The 24,598-nt window shown below is 43.6% G+C and overlaps 3 protein-coding genes across 6 annotated transcripts; 1 reads left to right on the forward strand and 2 right to left on the reverse strand.

The window, feature by feature from the left end:
• Window positions 1–615: 615 nt before the first annotated feature.
• faua (FAU ubiquitin like and ribosomal protein S30 fusion a) lies at window positions 616–2,292 on the reverse strand. The gene is made up of 5 exons (XM_030404363.1): window positions 2,259–2,292; window positions 1,704–1,785; window positions 1,395–1,539; window positions 1,044–1,099; window positions 616–844 (listed from the first exon to the last, which is right to left on the reverse strand). The coding sequence occupies exons 1-5, from the start codon at window positions 2,288–2,290 to the stop codon at window positions 719–721; spliced, it is 441 nt and encodes a 146-aa protein (XP_030260223.1). The 5' UTR covers window positions 2,291–2,292; the 3' UTR covers window positions 616–718.
• Window positions 2,293–2,817: 525 nt separating this feature from the next.
• On the reverse strand, window positions 2,818–10,500 carry prpf39 (PRP39 pre-mRNA processing factor 39 homolog (yeast)). Of its 3 annotated transcripts, none has more exons than XM_030405026.1 (15): window positions 10,345–10,500; window positions 8,708–9,151; window positions 8,429–8,622; window positions 8,134–8,259; window positions 7,732–7,850; window positions 7,398–7,565; window positions 7,013–7,193; window positions 6,484–6,591; window positions 6,231–6,395; window positions 5,660–5,786; window positions 5,265–5,533; window positions 4,538–4,722; window positions 4,027–4,101; window positions 3,670–3,784; window positions 2,818–3,486 (listed from the first exon to the last, which is right to left on the reverse strand). In XM_030405026.1, exons 1-15 carry the CDS (start codon window positions 10,355–10,357, stop codon window positions 3,397–3,399), a joined length of 2,379 nt encoding a protein of 792 aa, XP_030260886.1. In that variant the 5' UTR covers window positions 10,358–10,500; the 3' UTR covers window positions 2,818–3,396. The 3 variants fall into 3 exon arrangements, with proteins under 3 accessions (XP_030260886.1, XP_030260885.1, XP_030260887.1); XM_030405025.1 differs by having other exon boundaries at window positions 4,018–4,101; XM_030405027.1 differs by having other exon boundaries at window positions 4,018–4,101; window positions 8,708–9,183; window positions 10,345–10,471.
• A 2,773-nt stretch (window positions 10,501–13,273) lies between these two features.
• On the forward strand, window positions 13,274–15,918 carry arf6a (ADP-ribosylation factor 6a). 2 transcript variants are annotated; one of them, XM_030405028.1, is made up of 2 exons: window positions 13,274–13,496; window positions 13,630–15,918. In XM_030405028.1, the coding sequence occupies exon 2, from the start codon at window positions 14,355–14,357 to the stop codon at window positions 14,880–14,882; it is 528 nt and encodes a 175-aa protein (XP_030260888.1). In that variant the 5' UTR covers window positions 13,274–13,496; window positions 13,630–14,354; the 3' UTR covers window positions 14,883–15,918. The 2 variants fall into 2 exon arrangements, with proteins under 2 accessions (XP_030260888.1, XP_030260889.1); XM_030405029.1 differs by having other exon boundaries at window positions 13,274–13,492.
• The last annotated feature ends 8,680 nt before the right edge of the window (window positions 15,919–24,598 follow it).

A 24,598-nucleotide genomic window follows, 5' to 3' on the forward strand; every position in this document is an offset into this window, starting at 1 on the left:
CCGGTGCAAGTGTACCTGAAGTGGCTTCCCTTTTTTGGATAAAACTGTGTTCTCCTTTAATTTCTAAAGTTTTTGCTGTCATGAAACATCATTTTAGATGTTTACAGCATAATACAATGTACATAATTGTGATAAAAAGTGAAAAAAATAATCATGAGTATATATATTTCTGTAGATATGTATTTTACCCCAGCGATAAGGTGCTGGAAAATGTTGTAAATGACCCTCAAAAGTGCTTGAAAACTGCTTGAATTTGACCTTGAAAAATGTGTACGAACCCTGGAAGCTACATTAATGTGTGTTGGTCTTTCATATTTACTGACACAAACCAAGTCTCACTTGTCTTTCTATCCAATATTAATGAATGTACTGCAGAGAATAAATTTAGATTTTAATAAATCTCCACATCAAGTACAGACTTCCCTTCAGTAACACAACTATGAGCAACATGCAACTCTGATATTTAGAGGCAAATAGAGATTGAGAAATAACAACTCTTAAACTACAGATGGTGATTACAAATAGTCTTTTTAAAAAAAGGGTATTTAAAATGATCAGTTGGTGGTTTGCTTAAGGGCACCACTTTCATTGCAGGATACAAAACACAAACAGTTCTCTTTTGTCCAAGCCAATATTTATTCTGTACAGCAGGATAACATTTAACTTGGGAAAAACTGATCCATGGTGACTGGGTTTCTCCTTCAGGGCATAGAAGCACTTAGGAGTTGGCGTTGGGTCCCTTCTTCTTTCCGAAGGTAGGCACAACGTTCACGAAGCGCCTGTTGTACTGGATGCGACGCTTGGCGCGGCCAGTCTTCTTCTTCTTCTTCTCCTGCTTGTCAACCTGGACAATGTGACAGAAAAGGCATCTGTTATTTTTCTAATCTTCATGACCAACGACATCCAACACAGAACATGTAAATACCATTTTCACAGATTTGGAAGCTACTGCAATGTGTTCAGGAGAAGATGTAAAGCGTGGATGTTCGAGTTTGTATTTTACTGGAATATAAAGTGTCATAAAATACACAAAATCTTCTTACCTTGGGTGTCTGTCCCCTCACTTTTCCGGCACGGGCCAGAGAACCGTGGACTTTACCTGAGGAGGGGGAAAAGGAAGATGGGAGTGTTAGTTGGGTTAATTCCCACACAAATCAAAGATCCTGCAATTGTTCAGACAATATGTCATCTAACAAAAGACTAACATGATACCTTTGGCCATAATCTACTGACAACATGCATCATTTTGAATTTTCATACTTCATACATGACGGTTGGTGATGGAGGAAATATTGGTTTTTGACTTTTATCATTAGAGTATATGAAGCCAGCTTGTGCGCTGAATCTTTAACGCTGAAACTAGACTACTGTGTGTCGTATTTCAATGTACTGACCTCCCAGAAGCCTGCCAGCTACCTCCAGGGTGCAGTGCTCTGAGACACCGCAGGATGCCAGGGAGGAATCATCCTCCAGTGGGCACCCAGCGAGCAACAGCACCTGATCCTCGACCAGGAGACCCTCCACAGCCTGGACATGGGCCTGAGACACACCAAACAATAATCATTTATAGCAAAACCCTTCACCAGGGGATGAAAGCATTACTAGGATTCACAGACATCACTGAACAACAGTGCTGCATTGACCTGATAACCGAGATATAAAAAGTTTGGTGAATCCTCACCAACTTATAACAATCAAATTACCTTGATCTGTCCAACAGTTTCCTGTCCGGTCACCTCAAGGGTGTGAGTGTTCTGGGCACGCAAGAAGAGCTGCATCTTGATGCTGGAAGACAAACCGAAAGGGAAGATAAGCTTTACTCATTGTCAATATATCTACTACGGAAATCAGCCTGTGGCGTCGGATTTATTTGTGACAGCAAACATCGGCTACAAAACCCGCCACGTTATACCTGCGTCTGAGGTTACTAAATATGCTAAACGTGGGGATACCGTGTCAAAATACATCCTGTCACAAAACTTTGAAGTTAAAAGACTAACGAGATGCAGAGGACAGCAACGTGCCGGGAGCTGGGGCAGACTTCTCCCCCTCGGTATCTTGCTAATGCTATGCTAGCATAACTAGCCGCATGGGACACGCGTTTCATAAAGTCGCTTAAAACACATGGAATATAGCGCAACTGTTGAAAATAAAGAATAACATATGATACATGATGATATAAAGGCTGTATTAGCGTAACTAAAACTTTCAGGGCTTTACATTTTTAGGATTTTTCGCTGAAATTACACAGGCCTTACCTCGTTGATGCTAGTCGTTCAACGCTAGGCATAGAAAGGGCTGTATAAGGGCCGACACTGCGCATGTGCGGATTTACGTAAGCCTAGATGGAAGCGGTGACCACGCCCATCGCACTTTGGACTGTGAAACAGCTCTTACGGGATCGATTATTTGGTTTTCCATTGTTTTAATTTGCAAAAATGACTGTTTATTTAAAAAAAAAAAAAACAAAGCTCAATAAAACACTTAAGTAACCATACAATTATTTAATCATCACTATAAGAAGCAGGACAACGTTTATTTGGGCATTTTTAAGTATGGATTTATTTTTATTAACTTTACTCAATAAACAAGCTTTCGGTTCTTTATATTTCACTGTACATCACTATTTAGTAAAGGCTAAATTTAATACCTGTCAGATTGACTATAAGGCGATTGTTGCACTTCATACATGTGGAAAAAAGATCATTTCTGACCTTAAGAATATATGAAAGGTTGCTTGGTAATGTCTTAATGGCTCATGAATTCAATATATTGAACAATGTTGGAATGGAAAGGATGAAGTCAACAAGGGAGCACTTCAGGATATCAATCTCTTTATTATGAAATCAGGTCAAAATAAAAAAAGGAGGAACTTTTCATTTTCTTTATGGAAACACAACCATGACATATTAAAAATCTTTCAGTTTGGGAAGAAGAAGAAACACGACTCAGAGGTACATCAATGAATGCATCCTTTACAAGTTTAAATCTTAAACACAGAGAAAGAGACCAAACTAAGCCATCCGATCTAAAAATTAGAAAGCCTTTGTCACACAGGGGAAAATAAATCTGCCTTCTCACACTTAACATGCATTAAAGAACCCAAAAAAGCAGCCAGTTTAGGAGATGATGGATGTAGCAATTAACTTTGTTTTGAGCAACATGACTAATCAACATGGCTGCCATGGAGAGCCAAGTGTATTATAATCTAAACAATTGCTACAAAGTATAATTTAAGTGATTAGCACACTTTAAACCAGAAAGAAGAAACAAATGAGCTTCTGCGGTTGGATTCATCTCCATGACACCAAGTTGAGTAGCCCTGTTCAGAAAAGTAGGCAGGTCAGAAAGGATGCTTTCCTCTGAGTCTCCGTCTTCATGTAAGGATTTTGTTCATCATGTTGGAGGAGGAGGGTAGTACTGGTTATACTGGGCATACTGGTTGTACTGCCCCCAGGAGTTTTGTCCCCAACTGCCGTATGGTTGCTGAGAAACAGGGAAGGAAAGAATAAGTTAGCAGGATCACCTCAATTTTAAAATAACTTGAAACAAAAACATGCGTTTAACTTTGGTACAGTTGATTAGAAACAAGTTCTAACAAGAAAATAGACTTTAAAATGCTGCGTGTGACATGAAGGGAAAAGTAATCTCTTCAGATTAGAAACCCACCTGGTACCAGTTGTAGTTGTACGCAGAGTTGTTGGCCTGCGTGTCTGTCAGTGCGCTTGCTGCAGCCGCGGACTCGTCATCCACACGTTGTCTCTTGGCGTCGGGTTCTTGAGCGCTAAAGACAAACAGTTTACAGTGAGTGAAATCTCTTACTATTAGGTGTTTTTTGCTGCAGTGCCTATAATACATTTTCAGAGGATGTTTAGCTCATGTTAAACACCCAGTATAAGTTTGTGCTACAATGAATGACAACAGGATACTGAACTGCTATTATATGACTGGAATGTTGAATAAGGAAATGAAAATAATGATGTGTTGATGTGACCCAAGCCCTGTTCCAATATCCACCTGTCATACCCGTTCTCCGCTTTCCTCTTTGCGGGTTCACTTTCTTTCTGCAGTTTCTGTTGTTCGTTATATGCAGCCACAAGCCTGAAAGAAATAAAATAATGAAATTTGGCCAGATCCAGTCAGTCAAATCTCCAGGGTTTTCCCTGCCATTATACGGCTTAGGCGCTGCGCCCAAGCATTTTTGCCTCCCGCCTAAGCAGGGTTCTCCCCAGACGGTGGAAGAGCGGCACTACGCCGCTATACCGGTAGGTCAGCACCGCTATACTCCGCGCGTGACGGTGACGAGCGTCTGTCCGTCCGTCCGTTCCCCGGTTGACGGCTAGGAGCTCCCGGCTGACTGCGATGAGCGTCCGTCCGTCCCCCGGCTGACGGAGTTGATGACCGTCTGTCCGTCCGTCCGTCCGTGTCTTCCCCCCCCGATTGAAGTTGACGAGTGTTCGCCACGGACAGACGGTGCGCCGCAACACAAAAAATTTCTGGGGAGAACCCTGATCTCTGAAATTAACAAAACACTTACACATTTATGTCACTGCCAAAGTCCTCGAGGAACTCGACCTTGCGCTGGCAGAAGAGGAGGCGGGATTCAATAGCCATCGGACTCTGCAGGGCTCGGTCGAAACAAGCCAAGATCTCAGCCTCATTCTGCGTCACATCTCCATTGTATTCCAGCTCGAGCAAGTTTAGATAGAGCTTTGGATTAGTCTGAAAAGCCATAGAAGTACAAGTGAGTATGACATAAGTAGTGCAAAACTGCCATTGTGGAAGGTGGTTTAATTCATTTTTAATTACATAATAAAAAAGGCAATTCATCTATCAAGTGCATGTCAACTCCAGTTTCTCTTTACATTCTAAAACAGATTTCTTGGCAGGGGAATAACAGCCAACATTTTCTGTCATTTAAGGTTTAGTGTCCCCAAATTTCACCCAAATCATTTAAAAACCTGCTGTCTGGTATGTGCAAACCACTCTGATTTCCACTTAAGGAAAGAAAACACTTTCAATGATGTGAGGCGCCCTATATAGTGCAGCAGGAATCCAGAGAAGAGGTGATTAAATTATCTTGGTAGTGGGCGTTTTTTTTTTTTTAATGGCCTCTATATACGGCTAAATAACCCAAGAGTGTCTAATGAAATTAACACTACATGTAAAAAAAAAAAAAAGAAAATAGTTTTAAGAAGGGCTTGCTAACTCTTTAAGTTCCCTTGGTAAAAAAGGTTATGCATGCATTTGTAGAAGGTTGTCACCTGGTCTTTTTCAATAGCATCCAGCAGCACCTTCCTGGCTTTGCTCAGACTTTTCTGCACCTTCATCTGCTGTCTGGCAAGCTTCACAGCATAGAACGACGTCTCAGTAGCATCCTTCCCGGACTCCATGGCCTCCCTTAGCAGCGCCTCTGCTTCATCCATGTTACCATGGCGACGCTCAAGACTGACCCTTCGAAGGCGTACCATGGCAAGACCCGGGACCGATTCCTCTAGCGACTTCAGGATGCCACGAGCCTCCTCGACATTGCCTGGACAAAGAAAAGCAGGTTATAGTAAGTGTGGCCCAAACAATGCTGTTTTCATTTATTCATCCCTTTCCCTAATAAACTCCTGAGGACTGTCTTTTGTTTGCATGTTGTTTGAGTGCCACTCACCCTGCTGCTCCTCAAAGGCTGCCCACAGCAGGTGGATGGCTGGTTTCTTGGGCAGGTGGATGGTACACGCCTTCTTGTAGACATGTCTTACACCGTCAGTGCTGTAGCCCTCTATATATTTTGCATACTTCAGAGTGAAAAAGAGAAAGCGGAGTTGGAAGGAATGCAGGAGAGGACAGAGAAAAAGAACAGAGGAGAAAAAGAGAAAGGCAAAGGAGACAACACATTTTAAACCTAAATTTTCAGTTGACAGAAACAGTGAATTTCTTCATTGACAAGATCGTTTTTAGAAATTTTCTGTGTAAACCCATCAGCACCTTCATGGAACCAATTAGATAAGTTTCTGTAAGGTAGTGGGAGACGAAGAAGATGCAACGTAGTAGTTGGCAAATGCTGCAGTCATATCTTGTGTGGCAAGCTGGCCATCCCCTAATACAACAGATACAGTCACATATCAACGTTACACGCAAAGAGAGTGCAGGACGATTTACTGTGTCGAAGTGATTATCATCGTGGATGGGGAAGTGCAGGGAAGTAGCGGGAGTGACAGAGCGGTTTAAGGTAACTTTACCTTGGTCCAGAACTCTTCGTAGAGTGCGCAAGCAATGAGGCATCGTTCAAAAAGAACAACCACGCGCTCTGGAGTCCCATTTTCAATTTCAAAGTCCAGGTACTCCTTCCAGTTGTTCAGCTGGGTCTTCTCTAAGGCTTTGACGTGGAAGTATGGCCTCTTAATCTGAAAAGACATGAATAAATGCTTGTTTCACAGTGTCAAAGAATAAAAAGAAAACATGTTTTCAATAAACAACAAATAAGACACCTACCCCTTCCTCAAAGGCCCAGCGCTTGCTGACTTCATGTTCATTGTGATTGAACACCTCCTGCCGAGCCTCGATCACCTTGTGGCGCATATTCTCGATCTCTGTCACTCTCTACATAAAGACACACAAAAAAACACATGGTCAACACTCTAGTCTCCATATCATTCTCCACTTGATGTCAAAACTGCGAGTCCTGCAATCAAGGATTTACATCACCATGAGCTTGCCAGAGACAAGAAGCCTGTAGAGGGGGGAGGTATGTATGCACCCTGCATATCAGCCTCTGGGTGCAGGTTCTGCGGTCAAGGGGCCACGGTTGATCCGTATAGTTTATGGGCGAGTCCCTGAATGGATGCCAACTTGAATCCCCCCTGGCATTCATTGGCTTGGCTGCTGACATAAAGACACCTCTTCAAACCTAAACAAAGCTTTCGTTCCATCTCATCATGGAGAAAAGGCAAGCTCCGGCTAACCCCTGCAAGTACTTTTGGAAATGTGTCTCCCTCTGCAGGACCAGAAATTAGATTTCTACCTTAGCAGGGTCCGAAAGCTCTTCTGTACCAGGTGGTAGTTCGTCATCAGCAGCAGGCGGCTCCGCATCTTCGGTGACCATCGCCATCAGGCTGGCTTTAGAGAGCTCGAGCCTCAGCTGAACAAACTCCTCTTCTGACAAGAAATGTTTGGGGTTGTTCGTCTGGACATGATCTTTGAACCTGCAAAGATTAATAACAGGCAAATCAGCTTTAATGCAAAGAAAGATCCAAACTGTTATTCTAGAGTGACTTTAAGCAAAAACACCTTTCTTTGTGTTGTGTGGAGCTACACTGAAAAATAAATTACCTTCAGAATCTACCTTCAGATACACAGAACCTGTACCAATGGAAACTGCAAACAGAGTGACAGAAATGCACACATACCTCTGGAAGTGCTGGGAATAAAGCTGGGTTGGGATGCCCAAGATGCGGTCATAGATGGCGGTGACATTGGCCAGCTTCTGCTGTTCCGTCTCCCAGTTGATGAAGGCCTCCCACAGGCGATCTGAGCGAAAGTCTGTGCCTGCTGCTCGCACTGCATGTTCATAGGCACTAATGGTAGACATTTAAAAAAAAAAAAAGGAAAGATTGTGAATATTAACCAACTATTTGATAGTTCATGCCAATGCTTAAGATGTTGGTTGAAACCGTTATAAACAAGAGCCACATAACACAAGGAGGTTGAGGTAAAATGATATAGAGCAAGTCTTTCACTCACGCTCGAATGCGACCCTCAGTCTCTGGATCCGTCGTGTCTGAGTTCTCTTTGATGAAGGTCAGGTAGTGAAGCCACAGGTCGACGCTGAGAGGAATGGCCTGCAAACCTTTCCTGTACACCTTGAAAGAGACCAAACACAAACAATCCTGTCAATGGTTGGAACAATTTTTTATTCATACAAGCACCTCTATTTGCCCCTCTCAATTAAGGCCAAAATACCTGGTGTGTGCAGTCTCTAAATGACAAGGCTCAAGGACATGTACATGGACATTAGTCAATGTAGTATTATAATCAAGGAAGAAATAACAAGGACAGAACCGCCTGCCAAATATTTAGTGTATGAAGGGTAAAATCCATTAGCCAAGAAAGCAACAAATGTGTCCCAACGACAATAATATTTACCTCTTCTGCATCCTGTATATTCCCATGCTTCTTTTCAATATCAGCATACTTCTTCCAGTAGCCATAGCAGTAGGGATAACGCAGGAAGAATACATCGAATGACTGCCTCACAGGTTCAAGGACATTCTGCAAGGGAGGAATAACAGCAAAAAGATTGTCAAGTTCACATTTTAGTATAATAATCGAGTTTTCCACTTTTCAATGAAATCATAATGCACAAACAAAAGTTTGACCCCATGTTTAATTTTGGTTATGACCTAACTGTACATATCTGAATAATCTACTCATCTCTTACCTCTTGCTCAACATATTGCAGCAGGTAGACCCAACCATTGAAGTCTTCTGGGTTCTCCTGACACCCTTTAAAGAGTTTTTCAAACTCGCTGGGCTGCGGTGGTTCTGTAGGAACAGCTGACTCTTCTGTTGTCTCCTTGGCTGGTTCTTCAAGCTCCATGCCATCCCCTGTCTCCTGTGGTGCCTCAGTCCCATCTGGTGCAGTAAACAGGGGACCATTAAGTATCCAGTTATATGCATTACTTATTTTGTATTATATGTATACAATTATTTTTATTACCTTGACTGGCATCCTGTACAGCAGCCTCTGGCTCTACACTCATTTCCTGGTTGTCTTGCAGAGACTCCACAGACTCCGTTTTGTGTTCTTCCTCTTCTGTAGGCTGTGGTGGAGGAGGAGGTGGTGGTGGTGGTGGTGGCTGCTCCTCTTGGAAGAGCTGAGCACTGGCGAGTTGAAACTGCTCCACAGCCTTCTCCACAGATCCCAGCTCTGTGGCATTCATCTGCTGATCTGGTTCTTGCTGTTGTCCCGGGGCATCCTGGGATGCGTCCGAGTCATCAGGCAAGATGTTGGTGATTGGTCCTGGAGCGACCTGGTCCATGGACCAGTCAGCCGCTTGTCCTAGAACAGGAAGGTCTGGTAGAAAGGCATCCCCATTGCTCTCCATGACAGGGGACTCAGTGTCCAGCATTCCAGTAATGGTATCGTCTGAGAGTCCTAGGCCTGTTGAACAGCCGGTAGGATTATAATCAGAACTACAGGAATTAGTCCAACAATTTATTTGCAAACATTTTGATATTCAATTTATCATTACAAAAATGTCTTTGATATATGAACATAAATTGATTAACCCTCCGAATCGTTGCTAAATGAAAGGACAGGCGTAGTGGAATTAAACATTATAATAACTTTTCTTTTCTTAATTTTTTTTTACACTGCAATTACATTTTAAAGTAATAAGTAATTTTAATGTAGAACTAACACCATAGGCAATGTAAACTATATCTCACCTTAAGGTGCACAGTCGCTATCTAGGATTGAGAATTTTCCAGAACTGGTTCGTCGGTACTTTTTACTGCATGGCAACTAAAGCAAACAAACGTCACAACTCCCAAGATGCCCGCTACATAACTATCAAGGCTACACGTTAAAAATGCTGTGACATATTTTTAGTTGCACTTCTGACAGTGGCAAATGGTTAACTTTAAGTTAACTGGCGTTGGCTTTGCACCAAAAAAGGTCAGCCAGTAGAAACAGCAGCTGGTGCTACAGGAGACTTCCGTGTTCTAACATTAACACGGACGCCAGCTTTAGCTTAAACCATTGCGTTAGCCTCTAAAAATAATGTATCCACGTGATGCGTTTCTTAATAAACACTACGCGTTACTGCACGACTTTGTTATACGGCTTTACAAGTGTTTCGTCAAAATCGATTAATATTAGCTGGAGCAATGTTTGCTCGTTGCGACCATGTTACACACGGGAGGTTGTTTGCATAGTCAAAGTTCAATCAGAAGTTGGGCCTCAGTTACACGCCAATGTGTTGCCTGAGAAGTAACACCGCAAGTGACGACACGTTAGCGTTAGCTTCACATTAGCACTCGTTAAGTAACGTAACGCTGAGTGTGAGCTCAGTTATGAGCATTTAACGCTACTAAAATGACCATCTTACCTGTGCTGTGCGTCGTGTTATGAACCGATAACCTCACCATCTTGTCTACCATATGCTAGCTACAACGTGTTAGGCATTAGCCACCGTCTCCAGTTAATAGTCGGTATCGGGGGCTTCTCCATATTAGCTAGCCGGCCAGCGACGGCAAATTCACTAGTAGCTAGCGTTAGCTGGGTGCTGAATTGCCACACTTCTACCGGCGTTACACCAATTTCACGCATAAAGATACGTTTTTTGGACTTACCAGTATCTTCCATTAAATGTTGGTCAACCTCAAGAACTTGTATGCAGCTTTCGAAGTCACTTGTTCTAGTTAACCTACAACAGCCAGGCGCGCTTCGCCCACCATTCTTAACTTAAAGAAGAGGATCGAGGTAGAGACTGCGCATGCTCAGTGCAGAGCCCGCCCTCGTGTGTCCCGTGTATGCGCGCGCTTGTGTGTCTGTATGGTTATGCATTAGATTTTTTCCATGTTACCAAGTTTTGTGTTTATATTACACAATGTGCAAGGTCAAAAAATATATATACATTCAGACACGTGAAATTAAGTTTTACAAGCTGAAGAATAAGGGTTTGATCAATTACTTTACCTATTCATTTAGTCACTTCACTGAAGAGCACATTGCAGTGAAACTGGTGAGTTTTTCAGTAGGGGGGCAGTATACTCACACCAATGACCCGCTTTAGACCACAAGGTTACAGCTAGACTGATAAACTGGTCTATATAACTTTATTGCAGAGAGGCGCTGGCATACAGAAAGATCCAGCCTGTGTCAGCAGACACATAACAATCATTTACAGTTCAGAAATGCCCGAGATATGTTTCACAACATGTTCTTTAATAGTTTATTTATGAAATTAATGTCCCATTATCTCAGTCATTATAATCAGTCAGTTGTAATGACAGTGATTCAGGATTCTTATCAAAATTGTTTGTTTAGACCGGAGCTGGACAGCTACTTGACATCTGGGGCCATTGCCGATACTGATATTAGGAATTTAAAATTTTCGATATAGGTTGATATGCACACATTTTTTGCAGTGCTCCCTCAAATGTGGTTATCAGTCACAATGGTGGCACAATATTTAACAATTTAACAATAAGATTTATTGTCTAAAATGACATCAGCGCACTAAACTATTCCAAACAAAAGTTTTCTGGTAATGTGCAGCTGTGACAAGCCGATATCGACCAATAGTATCAAGGATAAATCAGTCTGGGCCAATCAAGAAGTGGTTCAGACTGAAGTTTATTTTGGTAGATCTCTGCAGGATTTTTAAAATATGCTTTCATGCAGAAGATCCGGACATATATTCAATATATAGCTACTGTAACTTATAACAAATTAGCCCATAAAAGCTCAGTTTCCATAAATATGTTGGCGCACTGTATCCTTGGCCTACCTTTGCAGGAAGCTCAATAAAAGCTTACTATAATGACTATTTCCTGATTTTACAAGGTTAATTTCTTTCATAAGATGTTACATATCTCACTAACTGACACACTGCGGTTTTATAGTGATAATCTGGTGATTTATATGTTGATTGTGTTTTTAGTCAGTTTCACTAAGCTGCTGTCGTCACGGTGTGAAACACCAGAGTGTAGTTCCCCCTCACAGCCTCCACGTCACAGACTGATCATACGGGACCGTTTGAATGAATGATCAGACATGTCGGACCGACCCGGCCGGTAAACTCGGTCTTTACTGCAATAATGTGTGTTAAACCTTTACATCTGTGTCATGTGCGTAGGCCGATGTGTGATTATATCGGCAGACGTGACATTAGAGGCGATTAAACACATAATGAAAGCTCAAATGGCGTCAGCACGCGCTGATGGGCCGGTCTGCGCTCCTGCTTTTTTCGAAGCGCGCATGCGAAATGGCGTATGGTGCGTTTGCGTACAATCCGAAATCGTAAAATTCGAGTGAAGGGTGCGTTCATTCTCCATGTCCACGGTGGTTTTTCTTTGCAGAGCGATGAGTTCAGATGATTACAGTGTGGAATTATTAAAAAAAACAATCAATTCATATTCATAAGGCATTATTTATAGCCAGTTGTCATGTGTAAGTGTCAGTCAGGGGCCATGCCAGTCAGTGTTGCTGTTAATGCTCAGTGGCTTTAACTTTTAGGTAGCACAGTCTATAACACCTTTAAATTGTAACTTAACAACAATAACATTTAATTTACTCATCTTGTTGTGATGATGTGCCTGTCAGCCATTACATCACTGCTTTTGATTCAAATATTGCTCAATCCTGATTGGTGCACATTAGTATGTGACATCATCTTTTATAACTCCCGCCCACTTTAAACCAGTCAGAAGAGCATAAGGGGGGAATAAAAGAAAGAAATCTCAATTGTGAAATACATCAAATGTGTTGTGACTTGCAATGTTGTGTTAATATAGGATACCATAATAATAGAACAGAATAGAATAGAATAGAATGGGTCTTTATTGTCATTGTCACAGGTACAACGAAATGTAAAGTGCTCTCCAGTCAGTGCATCATTTATGAATCTATAAAAAATATGAAAATATAATTGAAGTGCTAGTGTTTAAAAATAGAAACATATAGCAGCATACATAAACACACAGTCATATTCACCCAGTCATTGCATTAAACCAGTATGAACATACATCCACAGACATCCATACTTTCTGTAATTGCATTGATCCATTTCACATTCCGATCCACTGCACATTATTTTTTGCAGCACTGAGGGTGGTTATTGCATTTGGATAAAAACTGTGTTTGAGTCTATTTGTCTTTGTTTTAATTGATCTGTACGGTCTGCCTGAAGGCATCAGGTCAAACAGGGAGTGACCAGGATGGTGGGTGTCCTTTATAATGTTCTGTAATGTTTTATACGTTTTTCAGGAGATGAAAGTAATTTTTTTTTAATTAACCAACATCTGCATACAAGCATTGTGTCTGTATAACAATAACATGCATACAGGAAATAATCGAAAGAGAAGTGACGTGTGAAATAAATCAAGAGAAAAATATGGTAATGATGAAAAATATTAGATACAATCAAAAGTAATATGAAAATAAAGGTAATATGATAGACAGAGAGATGAAACGCCGTTCGAGAACACACAAGTGGGGATAAAAGTTGCTTTGAAAAATTATAGTTCTTTTTTTATTTGCGTGTTCAGATGTCAGAGCTGACGAGCGGCCCGTGAACGCAGCACCAGTGTGTGTGAGGCGGTGTAGAGGAAGTGGCGGCTGATCTGGGTCCGCACCTTTTCCGGTAACACAGCACCGCCACCGCTGTGACTGAACGGCTGACGAGAGGGAGAGAGGAGAGGGGAAGAAGAAGTGAGCCAGAGAGCGGCAAGAGCGGGGAGAAACGGCCCGGGGGACTGGGGGGTGACTGCCGCAGACGTAGGTATCCGCCTCGCCCTCCGTGTTCTTTGTTTTTGTTTTGGCTTTTCCAGCCGCAGACAGAATATTTCCTCGGATCCAAAGTTGTCCTCTGTACTAACACCCCTCCCTTCTCTGGACCCGCTCTTGTGTCACAGGGGGGGAAGAGAAGAAAGTCGGATGAATCAATGACCTTTTGAGCGCTCTGCCTCTGGATGTCCCGCTGCCGAACCGGACCGGAGAGATCCTGATCGGGTGTGTTTTGAAGAAAAAAAGAAAAATCTGAACTGTGCTTTGAGATCCATCGACTGGAATTTGGCTGAGGGCAAGTGTGGACAGCCGACAAGCCGAGGAGGAAGTGGGAACCCCGTGCTTTGGACAGGGCCTGATTTGTAAAAAAAGGCTAGTAGTGGTTCTGCTCTTCATCAAGTCCAGTTCAACTGAGACTGACTGGATCTTTTTTTTTTTTTCTTCAGAAGGAGACTTTGGGTTGAGTGGATTTTGACGGAAGTCTGAAAACGAGGGGATGTAATTTTTTCTTCTTACATCGGAGGGCAGTGGATCATGAAAACACATCCCCACCCAATTCATCCCCACACACACGCTGACTGCTCCAAAGTCAAAAGCCGCTCAGGTCAGACCATCTAGAGAATTTGTAGTGGTTCTGGTCCGACACCTGCACAAACTTGAAAGTCACTGCCTATTTTTTTTTTTTATTATTATTTGAATATTGACACTTGTGTCAGCCCACAGCTGCCATCACGTGGAGGACACTGAAGCTCTTAACGCCTCAGCTGTACTGAAACCAGCTCCTTCTTTCTCACATTAGAGGAGCCTTTTGTTTTTTTCCCTTCACACAAAGTATTTATGCACAGCAAACACGATGGGCAAAGTGTTCGCAAAGATCTTTGGCAACAAGGAGATGAGAATATTGATGCTTGGACTTGATGCCGCCGGCAAGACTACCATCCTGTACAAGCTGAAGCTGGGACAGTCGGTCACCACCATCCCCACGGTCGGGTTCAACGTGGAGACCGTCACCTATAAGAATGTGAAGTTCAACGTGTGGGACGTCGGGGGCCAGGACAAGATCCGGCCCCTCTGGAGACATTACTACACCGGCACCCAGGGCCTCATTTTCGTGGTGGACTGTGCCGACAGGGACAGGATCGACGAGGCCAGGCAGGAGCTCCACCGGATCATCAACGACCGGGAGATGAAGGACACCATCATCCTGATCTTCGCCAACAAACAAGACCTCCCGGACGCCATGAAACCGCACGAGATCCAGGAGAAGCTGGGCCTGACCCGGATCAGAGATAGGAATTGGTACGTTCAGCCCTCGTGTGCGACGACAGGGGATGGACTCTACGAGGGCCTGACCTGGCTTACCTCAAATTACAAATCTTAATGTTTCTCCAAACCTTTTTTGGAGGTTTGCCCGGAGGCAAGAGAAAAAAGTAGCTGAGAATGATGAAAAAAAAAAAAAATGCAATCTGAAGCAATTAATACCACGACCTCTCTGCTGAGTATATATGTCGAAGAGAGTAGCAGTTATATTTTGTTTTATCTTCCTTGTTTGATGAATGATCTCGTCACTATAACCCCACATTTCATTTAAAAAAGAAAGACAAATTGTTTTTATTTTTCTGGCTTTCATTTGAATTTTTTTTTGTCTTTCTTTTCAAAGTAATTTGCTTTGGTTCACAGTCTGTATAATCAGTTTAAAATATACAACAAGCTTGATTTCTTTTTGAGCTCTCGGTGCAAATTCTTTGACACACCCCTCCTTCTTTTTGTTTTTCTTGTATCATTTCATTTTCGGGGACACACACTTTATATTCTGCTTTTTTTCGCTCCAGTATTCTCACGGACCCTTAAGCTACGTATCCAAAAGGACGGGAAGAGTCCTGATAAGAAGAAAAAAAAAAAGAACCTACATCAGCATATCATATCTTTTCATGGCTCTGACTGCCCTCTGTCACGTGTGAGAATGTGTATCACGACGGCTGTTAGGAACCTTTTAGAGACAAAACAAAACAAAAACAGACAAAAAAAAAAAAAAGGAGTTTTCATAACTGATTGTACTGGGCTGATTGAGGAAATTGTGTTTGTACCTACTTCCTGTGCCGTGGTTACATCCATCATGTCTGCTGTGGCGGTTTGTTTTGAAAAAAGACACTATGTGGACGCTGGATATTCGCACGCACACACACACACACACACACACACACACACACACTGTGATATGGATATATACTTTTGTTGTTTCAGTGTCTGAATCTGTTACCAGCAGTCTTATTATTACTGTCATCCTCATCGCCGCCATTTTTCTTTTTTGTTGTTTGTTTTCTCCCAGAGCTTCCATTCATTCATGACTGTTGGGTGTATTCTGTAGTTTCAGCTGCCTTCAGGAGGAGGTTACAGGTGAACGCCCCCCCTACCCCCCCCAAAAAAAAGAAAAAGAAAATCAAGACAGTTACCACAGCAGCAGAAGCTCGACTGCTGACTTTGCACTTTGGGACGGGGAGCGTTGGTCGGGGGGGTCAACAACGAGCTGGCTGTGCACATTTACATTTCCTGTGACTGACTTTTGGACCCCGGCAAGTGTTTTCACATATTCCCAACCCCCCCCCCCCCCTGCCATCACCAGCTCCACATGTCCTGACTGCAGCCCTCCTCCTCCTCCTCCTCCTCCTCTTCTTTATTTTTTTTACCCATCACCTACCTGCAGACTACAAACTTCTGTTAATAGCTCATAGATACTGCTGTTTTATTTTTGTTCCCCTTTTTTTTTTTCCTTTGCTATGCTGTTGAAATAATAAAAAAAAAAAATATATCCAGATCAGTGCGGAAGTGACGCCTTTTTCAATAAGCGGCGAGAGTCGACTTTTTCACTTCTGAAAAAACGCTCGTGAAAGAGGAAGCGAGAGAGCGTTTGAAAAAGGGGGCTGAAAGAAGGTACTAGTTAGAGCGAATCGTGAGGCGAAGTGAAGTTTCCTTTCCTGCACATGCATGCGTGAGTCACCGGCTGTGAATAAGTGATGAGATCTCTGGTTTCAGGGTAGTGATTGTCAGGTTAAACCTGTGCTCTTGCCTCTGCGCCGCGTCGCTCTGTCAAAACCGATGGGAGCCGACTCCTCGAGTGGCTTTTTTTTTTAACAAAGGAAGTGAATTTAAAGCAGCGACGTGCAGCTCGGCGAAAATCAACAAGCCCAAACTTTTTTTATAGAGGGTAAACTCTCTTTGTAATGAGTTAACTTCACATGTGTCTATTTAAACAAGGGGTTTAACAGTAAAGTGATAAAACAAGCGGTTTAAAGTTCATCAGCGTGATAAAGATCTTAACTTCTGGTGTGAATTTGTTAACCTAAGCAGTAACGTTGAGAGCGGCGGCTCGTCTCACTGCTGCGGTTAATGTCACAGCCTCCTGAAAAAAGGCCTCTGCCAGCCCGGCTACGTGAGCTCCAGATCAGAGATTCATCCACCTGCTCGCTGTTCCACCTGTTTTCTTTTTTCTTGTACGTGTTCCCTCTGAGCCACCAGAAGAAGAAGGAGGATAGCTGCTGTAAGGTCAGCTTCCCCCTCTACGTGTGCCAAAAGAGGCGGGTGTGAAATTGCGGTCAGTGACATCACCGTGTGAAGTCAGGAAACGCTCGAGAGAAGAAAACAGTTGTCATGGAAATGGTCGGTTTTAGGAGGCTGTCGCTGAGACAAAAACAGAACCGGTGTCAGCGCAGACAGGTGATGCAGGAACAGAGTACTGACGCACAATGATCCGTCTCCAGTTTCTTGAAAAGATTCACATTTTGAAGGTATTAAATCCTCAGAGGAACACGCAACTGTGGCCGTGTTCAGGAGAGACTCGGTCCAGGAATTCCTGTGCAGGAATGCTTGCTCTCTATCTGTATTTGCTCTGTTTGTCGACCATGTGGTGTTTGCTCTGTGGCTGCTCATTTTGAAGTTTGACCTGTCGCTCCGTCGCAGAGCCGGCATGTATCGTTTTTCCAGCGTGAAGGACAGGGACGGGCGGTTCAACTGGAGATAGACACACAAATGCTCCTTATCTCTCCTGAAACCACACACCAGTTTTTTTTTTTTCTTTTTTCAGACTCAAGCGCTCGCAGGAACTTCACAGCGAGTTATTCTAATGAAACCACTCTCTGTTTGAACAGAGGAGGGCAGCGCCTCTGACGCACCAATCGCAATCTAGTTTGCGTCTGATTTTCCATTGTGGACGAGTGAAATCGACGAAAAACGCTTTTGCTTTTCTCAGGAGGGGAAGTGTGGAAAGGGAGAGCGGTTTTGAAACTGCTCCTGATGTTACATCAGCGCTGAGCCGGTGAATCATGCTGCACATGTCGGAGGCCTTTTGTACAGCTGTCACTGCACTCAGCAGCAGATGCACTGCACACACTGGCTGGTGTCAAACGCTGTCAGGCTCACCTGTGGCCTTCAGTTAAAGGCCGTGTTATAAGAGTTTATGTTTACAGGGGAGAGGCTCTGAATTCAGCTGTGTCTTTATCAGCAGGTTTGGGGTCATACACAGCACAATTACCCTTCAACACTGATACAATCATCATCATCAACAGTCACATCAGGGCTTTACTAGAAATGTGTTTCCTCTGGGCGAAAGCTGCCACGGAAGTGTTGGATTTGAATGAAAGCCTGAAGCAGACCTGCCTCAGGCTTTCTGTCCGCGTTCAGGTCTAGCCCCAGAGCTCTGCCATTGTATGTCCCTGGGCGGGGGGTGGACCGGACTATTGTACGCCTTTTTCAAAGGGGGTGGTTTCAAACAATTCTTTCAAACGGAGCTCATTGGTAGTTCCCCTGTCATCTGTTTACTCAGGCGTTCCCCTTTGATTGTAATCTGGCTGCAGTTCTTCATTCACAGAACACGGAAACGTACAATGTGCATTTCACCGCAAGAGCCGAACTCGTGTTTAAGGAGACGCTGACCTTTGCTTTCTAGGAAGCTTTCAGCTGTTCACCTGGTTAATGATGTGTGTCATGCCACTGTGAATCAGTCATGCTACAGTCATGCTAAACGCAGCGCAACTTCTGATTGTCTTAATGTTAACTTCCGGTAAAAGCCACTCATACAGTGAGATGTGATGTGTCAAACAGACACTTCTCAATCTATGCTTTTGCTCTCACACCTCAGGCGGTCGCTGTGTGCCTCTGCCCACAGCTGTTTCCATAGAGCTGGGAAGTTTAGAGATGGTATGCTCGCTTTACTCGAAGAGTCAGAGGCCAAGTGAAGCACTCGGGGAGCGTTCAGCCCTCGAGCCTTTTCTCACCGTGTTTGTACGAATGTGTTTAAATGTCAGTTTGGAGATATGTACAGAATCGGTGGAATGAAAAGCGAGCGGAAGTTGAGCAAACAGAAGTGCTGTGAATGGACAACCTAGTGAGGTTTATGTTAAACATGCTACGAGGGACTTTAAACTGGTTATGAAACAGTCGCAGTTTAATACTGAGGCCTCTGTATGACCTACATCAGCAAACGCAACCATCAGCAACACGATTGGCTGTTTCTGTGCGGTTATGATAGTGACTGTTAAAGGTGCAGTATGAATTATATGTGGATTATATGAATTGTAGTTTAAAACGTTCCAAAAATTAACCAAAATTATCAACAGAAACATTATTTTAAAGGTGTGTTTGTAACGTGGTATAGAGGGGCCTATTGAAGTTAGCATGCTAACTAGCTTGCCCCTAGCCACATTGTGAAAACACCAACGATCCCACAGTTCTATGAGCTGCCAGCCTGGGCAGAGTCGGCTAATACGACCGCTAGCTGCACGTTTAACTGAGCTCAACAGCTAACACCTGCAGCAGTTAGTGGTTACTATGGTGATATGCTGCCCGGTATTTCTTTTGTTTGTTCTTACATGATGGACCTTTCAAGGAATGGGAGTAAAATTAGAAGATCTCACGTCTGTTAATTTAATCTGAAGCTACAGCTGGCAGCTGGTTAGCTTAGCATAGCACAAACTGGAAATAGAGGGAAAAATGTGAGCCTGACTTTGTCCAAAATCTGCCAGCACCTCGCCAGCTAACATGCTGTATCTCATTTGTTTGAAGGTGCAATATGTAGGAGTTGGCTACCTGTTTAATTTATAGTCAGAACAAACATCGGGCAGCATATTGCCAGAATACCCGCTAACTGCTGCTAGCAAGAGCGGCCGTGCAACAGGGAAGTGTTGGTGTTTGCACTGCTAGCACATGGAGCTTTGGACGGGGATGGGACGAGGCTAGCTGGTAAGCATGCTAAATTCATTAGCCTATATCTCTGCAACACAATACAAGGACATCAAAACTTCATAACTGTTATTTCATCACATTCTGTTGATAATTTCAGTTAATTTTTGGTTGTTTTCAACAAGAATGATTACATATTGCATCTTTAAATTGCAGTCTAATAGGCTGCTGGCTTTAGCTTCATATGAAATGGACAGACATGCTAAATAGACTGCAATATATGGAGATCTTTTCTTGTCTTACTGACTATTCAAATTGCTTTACAACCCCAGTCAGCCATCGCCCTTTCACACACACACATACACATTCTTACACTGGTGGCAGAGGCTGACACTGGCTGCCACCTGCTCATCAGGAGCAATAACTATTCAAACACACGCTCTCGCAAAGATGGAAGAGAGCAAAATTTGTCTGCAGCGACCGCATAACTGTCCTCGTAATCAGTGGATTACCTTACCTTCCTGATCACCTCACTTTTCAGCACACACTGATGAAGCTTAATCCGGAAAAAAAAATGTTGAATTCTTTCCTTTAAAGAAGAGTCATTAGAGAGAACTATCAAAGGGCTAAAGTGAATTCTTTAGAAGCTTTGTGTTCGCCAGGAAACGCGTGCAATTACACAAGAACTGCAGCAATTATGTGTCTACCAGAACATCAGTTTAATAGTTTATTATAAATGTTCGACGAATAATCAAACCTGTCACTGCTCATCACCTGCAAACCTGATGACACAGACACGCTGTATAATACACTTCACTGCCATTCCTTCAGTCGTCGCCGCCGTCCGCCTCCAATAACCAGGGCTGTGCATCCTCCTGTCGCCACGGGCAACCGGAAGCTAAAAAGCATTGTGCTCCTCGAACACACCCCTCTGCTTGTTCTGCTCATCAAGGATAAATCTCACCCTTGTATTACTTTTGTTTTCTGCCTTTTTCCAAAAGTCTTTTGATTCAACGATTCTCTGCTGTTGTCTCTCACAGGCATTTCCTGTCCAACGAGCTGTTAACGCACACAAAGGGACTTTAGGAGCGGCTGGATGGGCCGCGGCTACAGCTCAGAAAGTCTCAGTGTCTCAGTTGTCATGGGGCCCCTTTTTTTATAAACGGAGTCATAAAAGCAGCATGCAGAGTGACATTCAGCTTCCAGGCGGTTGTAAGCTCCTTCAGAATCGGTTGCACATTGTGTCTCCCTCCGCTTTGGACAATGTGCTAATAATTATAGGGAGCCCGAGGCCTGCAGTGTTTGCATTTGGCGGAGAAGTTGTGATGTGGGAGGGATGTGCGCGGCAGCAGCAGTGATGCCGGCTCACAGATGTAATTATTGGAGGCTGAGAAGTGAGAGGATTGCCTCTGCACATCCTCTAGAAACAATTAAAGTCAAACAAGAGCGCACGGAGAGCTCGTTTTCGCGTGAAAGCGCGTTTATCTACACGCCTTTGATTTCATTGATGTGGTTTTTACTCTGCAAAACGGTTTAAAAATCTCTCGTACAGTAAACTATCTGCATGAACAGCAAGTGAAGAGTTTTTCTTCTCACTTTTGTTGCTTTAGCGGATGAAAATTGAAATACGGGAACAGGAAGTGGCATGATTTTCTAATTACAGACAGATCAATCCTGCAGATAAAGACCCAAACTGATGTGTAAAAATGTTTTCAGTTGTGACAGGAAGTGACATGCAGCAACCTTCCTGTGTGACACATGGCACACCACAGCCACATATGGACACGCCGAGATAAGATGAAAACAAAAAAAGAAAGAAAAACGACTAACAGGGCAGCGAGAAGCGCAACCGACGTGTCTGCGTGGGTCGAGAGTGAAACAGTGAGTACGGGGTTAAAGTATTGTCATCCTGAGGTAAATTATAAGTGTGTTAAACAGCACTGTAATTACCTGGACTGACTTTTCTGCTTACAGTACAGTGCGTATGCGAGTATGGCCAACATGTAAGTCTCTGTTTATTTCCCGGTTAAGTTTCCCTCCGCGTTGAGGGACGATTAAAACACTCAACTAGTGTCGCCAAGCCATAACACGTCCTTGGCGATAAAAAAAACCTGTTGAAGCTGGGTCAAAGGCTGCCACTCACACACATTGTGTAATTATTAATAGGTCCGCTGTGGAATACTGTCGGACTAAACAGGGAGCCAATTACTCTAAATGTCGCTCTCTCTCTCCTCCTGGTGCCTGTTGGCAGCCACCCACTTACACAAACACAGAAATAGAGCCACCAACACAACTTTCATCCCTAAATAACACACACAGCGCCAAATCCCAAAATAACCCACCACACACAGCCTCCCCACCGGCTCTTATTAATGACCCGTCTGAGGAGCCATCTGCTTCCAGCGGGCTCAACACCGGGCAGCTGTGTGTGCGGCCCGTGTGCTCGGGTCGTGTACATGCATGGCGGGTTGTTGGCAGGTGCTGCGTGCAGCTCGGTGACTTGCGAACGGACGCCTCAGGTCGCTGCTCGGTGTTTAAGCCGAGCTTCAGTTGTTCCTGCTAAAAGGCCTCGTGTTGCACGGTTGCAGTCTGATAGTCTTTTCTCTCTGAAGATGAGTTCAGTTCTCACATAACCTGTAATTCGCTCAAAACTCAAACACTGGAATACATAAAGTGCACTGCCAATTCCGCAGACTGTAAAGATTAATCTGTCACATGCGCAGGCTTTATTCAGTCAGTTTATTGACAGTGATTTGGTTCAGCAGTCGCTTCTATGACTTCCTCATCTCCTGCTCCTCACATGATGTCATGTCATCTTTCTTTGTCTTGCTCAATGGTGTGCTAAATCTAAAAAAGCGCCATTACGTGCACTCAGCCCGCCCTGAGATCAGCGCAAAACTATAAAACAGTTGAAACGATACTGCCTATACCGTGCGTGACCATGTCCCCCGGAGCTATTATCTACTGTACACACAATCAATTGCCACAGTTTATAATGCCATTCATTTTTAGTGTTTTGCAACAAACCTGCTTGTGTATGCAATTAGTCTTCCCTGTAGGGAGCCACAGTCACTTGTCGAGCCTGTTGTGTCCCAGTGCCTGTAGAGAACAGGAATATGCTGAGCCATCTGCAGTATTATGTCGGCTCTCTTTAGGAGTCTGCCTCCTCATCGAGCTGAAAGAGTGTGATGTCTCACACACACACACACACACACACAAACACACACAGAGACCCACGCCCAGCAGGCATGTGTGCACTCGTGCATCACAGGTAGGACCCTGCCTTTTTTGGTTGTATGCACTAACAGAAGGCACACAGAGTGGCAGCGATGCCCTGATTTGTATTAAAGTGATTTAATCATTTAATAACCTCCTGTTGCTCTGTTAATGCATCACATCCACCAGTCGCAGGTTGTGCTCCACCAGTCCATCTTGGCTTTAACTACAGACAGAGTAGACGGGGTTAGCTGAATTGCAGGAATACCTTTTCTTTGTTTGCTCCCGTCACTATGGCAACATTGACAAAGACTCAGCGGCAGATGGCTGTGGCACATCTAAGCGGTTTAAACTGACTGTCTTGACATCCATCCCTTGCTTACCGCTCCTCCAAAATATATCTGTTTCAATCTTTTTAAATCAGCATCGGTTAAAATCCAGATTGAGACCAGCTCGCCCCGGGGCATCTCTACGTCACCGATGCACTGATATGTTCTGGGTATAAATCACAGACACAGTCCAGAAGCAATCGAATAGCAATAGCAATAGAAGTCACATCCATCATGTCTGGTGGGGTACACGTGTAGAACAGGCTCCCAAGCCAAAAGCATTAGCAGTATCGTGCAATATGTGCATAAAGCATGTGCGCATGTGTCTCTTTGTCTTGTCTGTTTTTAATAATGTGATTTACTCTGGTGCCTCGAACTACTTGTTTCCTCTTCTTGCTCTTATACATATTTATCATACGTGAATGCGTGGCTGTATTTGTGTACATCAGGCGATCCGCGGTCCTCATTTGTGTATATTCGGCATGAGCACGCACTTGTAAATCACCAGTGGCTACTCCGTCTACTGCGATCTGCTCGACTTGAAATGCAGCCTGCCAAAAGCTGCGTAATGACAGCAGAGGCAATGCATTCCACATGTTCACAATTAGGCATACGGTGTGATCTGTGATTTGCTCACCAAATATGGTTTCCTTGATGAGTTTTGTGTGATGCAACAGGGCTGTGCGCTACAACACAAAGTAGATTACAGATTCCTTTCTAATTTGGCTGCTTGGATCCCTTTTCATCAACGCCGGTGACATAAATGTCAAAGCAAGCCGCCATAAATGGAGATTTTTTTTTTTTTTAATTGTTACATGCTGCTGAACTACTGTGCGCCACTTATATGTCACTACTGTATATTTTGTGCAAAGCCAGCCGAGACCTCCCGCTGTGACTGAACTCATGAGAATTCGTCTGGCCATCAAGGAACAAAGTGGCTTTCAATCACAGCTGCCATGTCCAATTTTAAAAAAATAATCACGTCAGTTTGTCTTCATCGCTTCAACAGCGAGAGGACGTAGGAGACAGAGCTGATGACATCATGGAAAGGAGCTCTCTATACAAACTATTCTGGCCTATTTGCAGCTGTGAGTGGAAAAGCTGTTTGTGAACAGTCGTCAAGTTTCTGCTCTCGATAAGGTTGATGAATCCCTCCCACTGTTCTGTTATTGAGCCTCTCCTCTGGGGTCTAATGAAACAACACTTAATCTTTAAATATTTTGCATCAGATACACTCGATTACCTGACGTGGAGTGCATTTCATTCATTCACAGCCAGCACTCTTTACGTTGTACATTCCTGCTCAGACGAGACTGAGTAAATAATCCCCAAAGAGCGAGCTGGATCTCTGCCCTGCTGGTTGATTATTATGGCCATA

Source organism: Sparus aurata, chromosome 22, assembly GCF_900880675.1.
Source record: "Sparus aurata chromosome 22, fSpaAur1.1, whole genome shotgun sequence".
Classification (NCBI taxonomy): Eukaryota; Metazoa; Chordata; class Actinopteri; order Spariformes; family Sparidae; genus Sparus; species Sparus aurata.

Excerpts from the sequence above, each read along its gene's own strand:
- faua (XM_030404363.1), bottom strand. The coding sequence starts at position 2,290 with ATGCCTAGCGTTGAACGACTAGCATCAACGAG. Across the intron at positions 1,786-2,258 it reads GAACGACTAGCATCAACGAG|CATCAAGATGCAGCTCTTCT; the intron begins GTAAGGCCTGTG and ends TTTGTCTTCCAG. Across the intron at positions 1,100-1,394 it reads AGCTGGCAGGCTTCTGGGAG|GTAAAGTCCACGGTTCTCTG; the intron begins GTCAGTACATTG and ends CCCCCTCCTCAG.
- prpf39 (XM_030405025.1), bottom strand. Across the intron at positions 5,787-6,230 it reads ACGAAGAGTTCTGGACCAAG|TATGCAAAATATATAGAGGG; the intron begins GTAAAGTTACCT and ends TTCACTCTGAAG. Across the intron at positions 4,723-5,264 it reads ATGCTATTGAAAAAGACCAG|ACTAATCCAAAGCTCTATCT; the intron begins GTGACAACCTTC and ends ATGGCTTTTCAG.
- arf6a (XM_030405028.1), top strand. The coding sequence starts at position 14,355 with ATGGGCAAAGTGTTCGCAAAGATCTTTGGCAACAAGGAGATGAGAATA.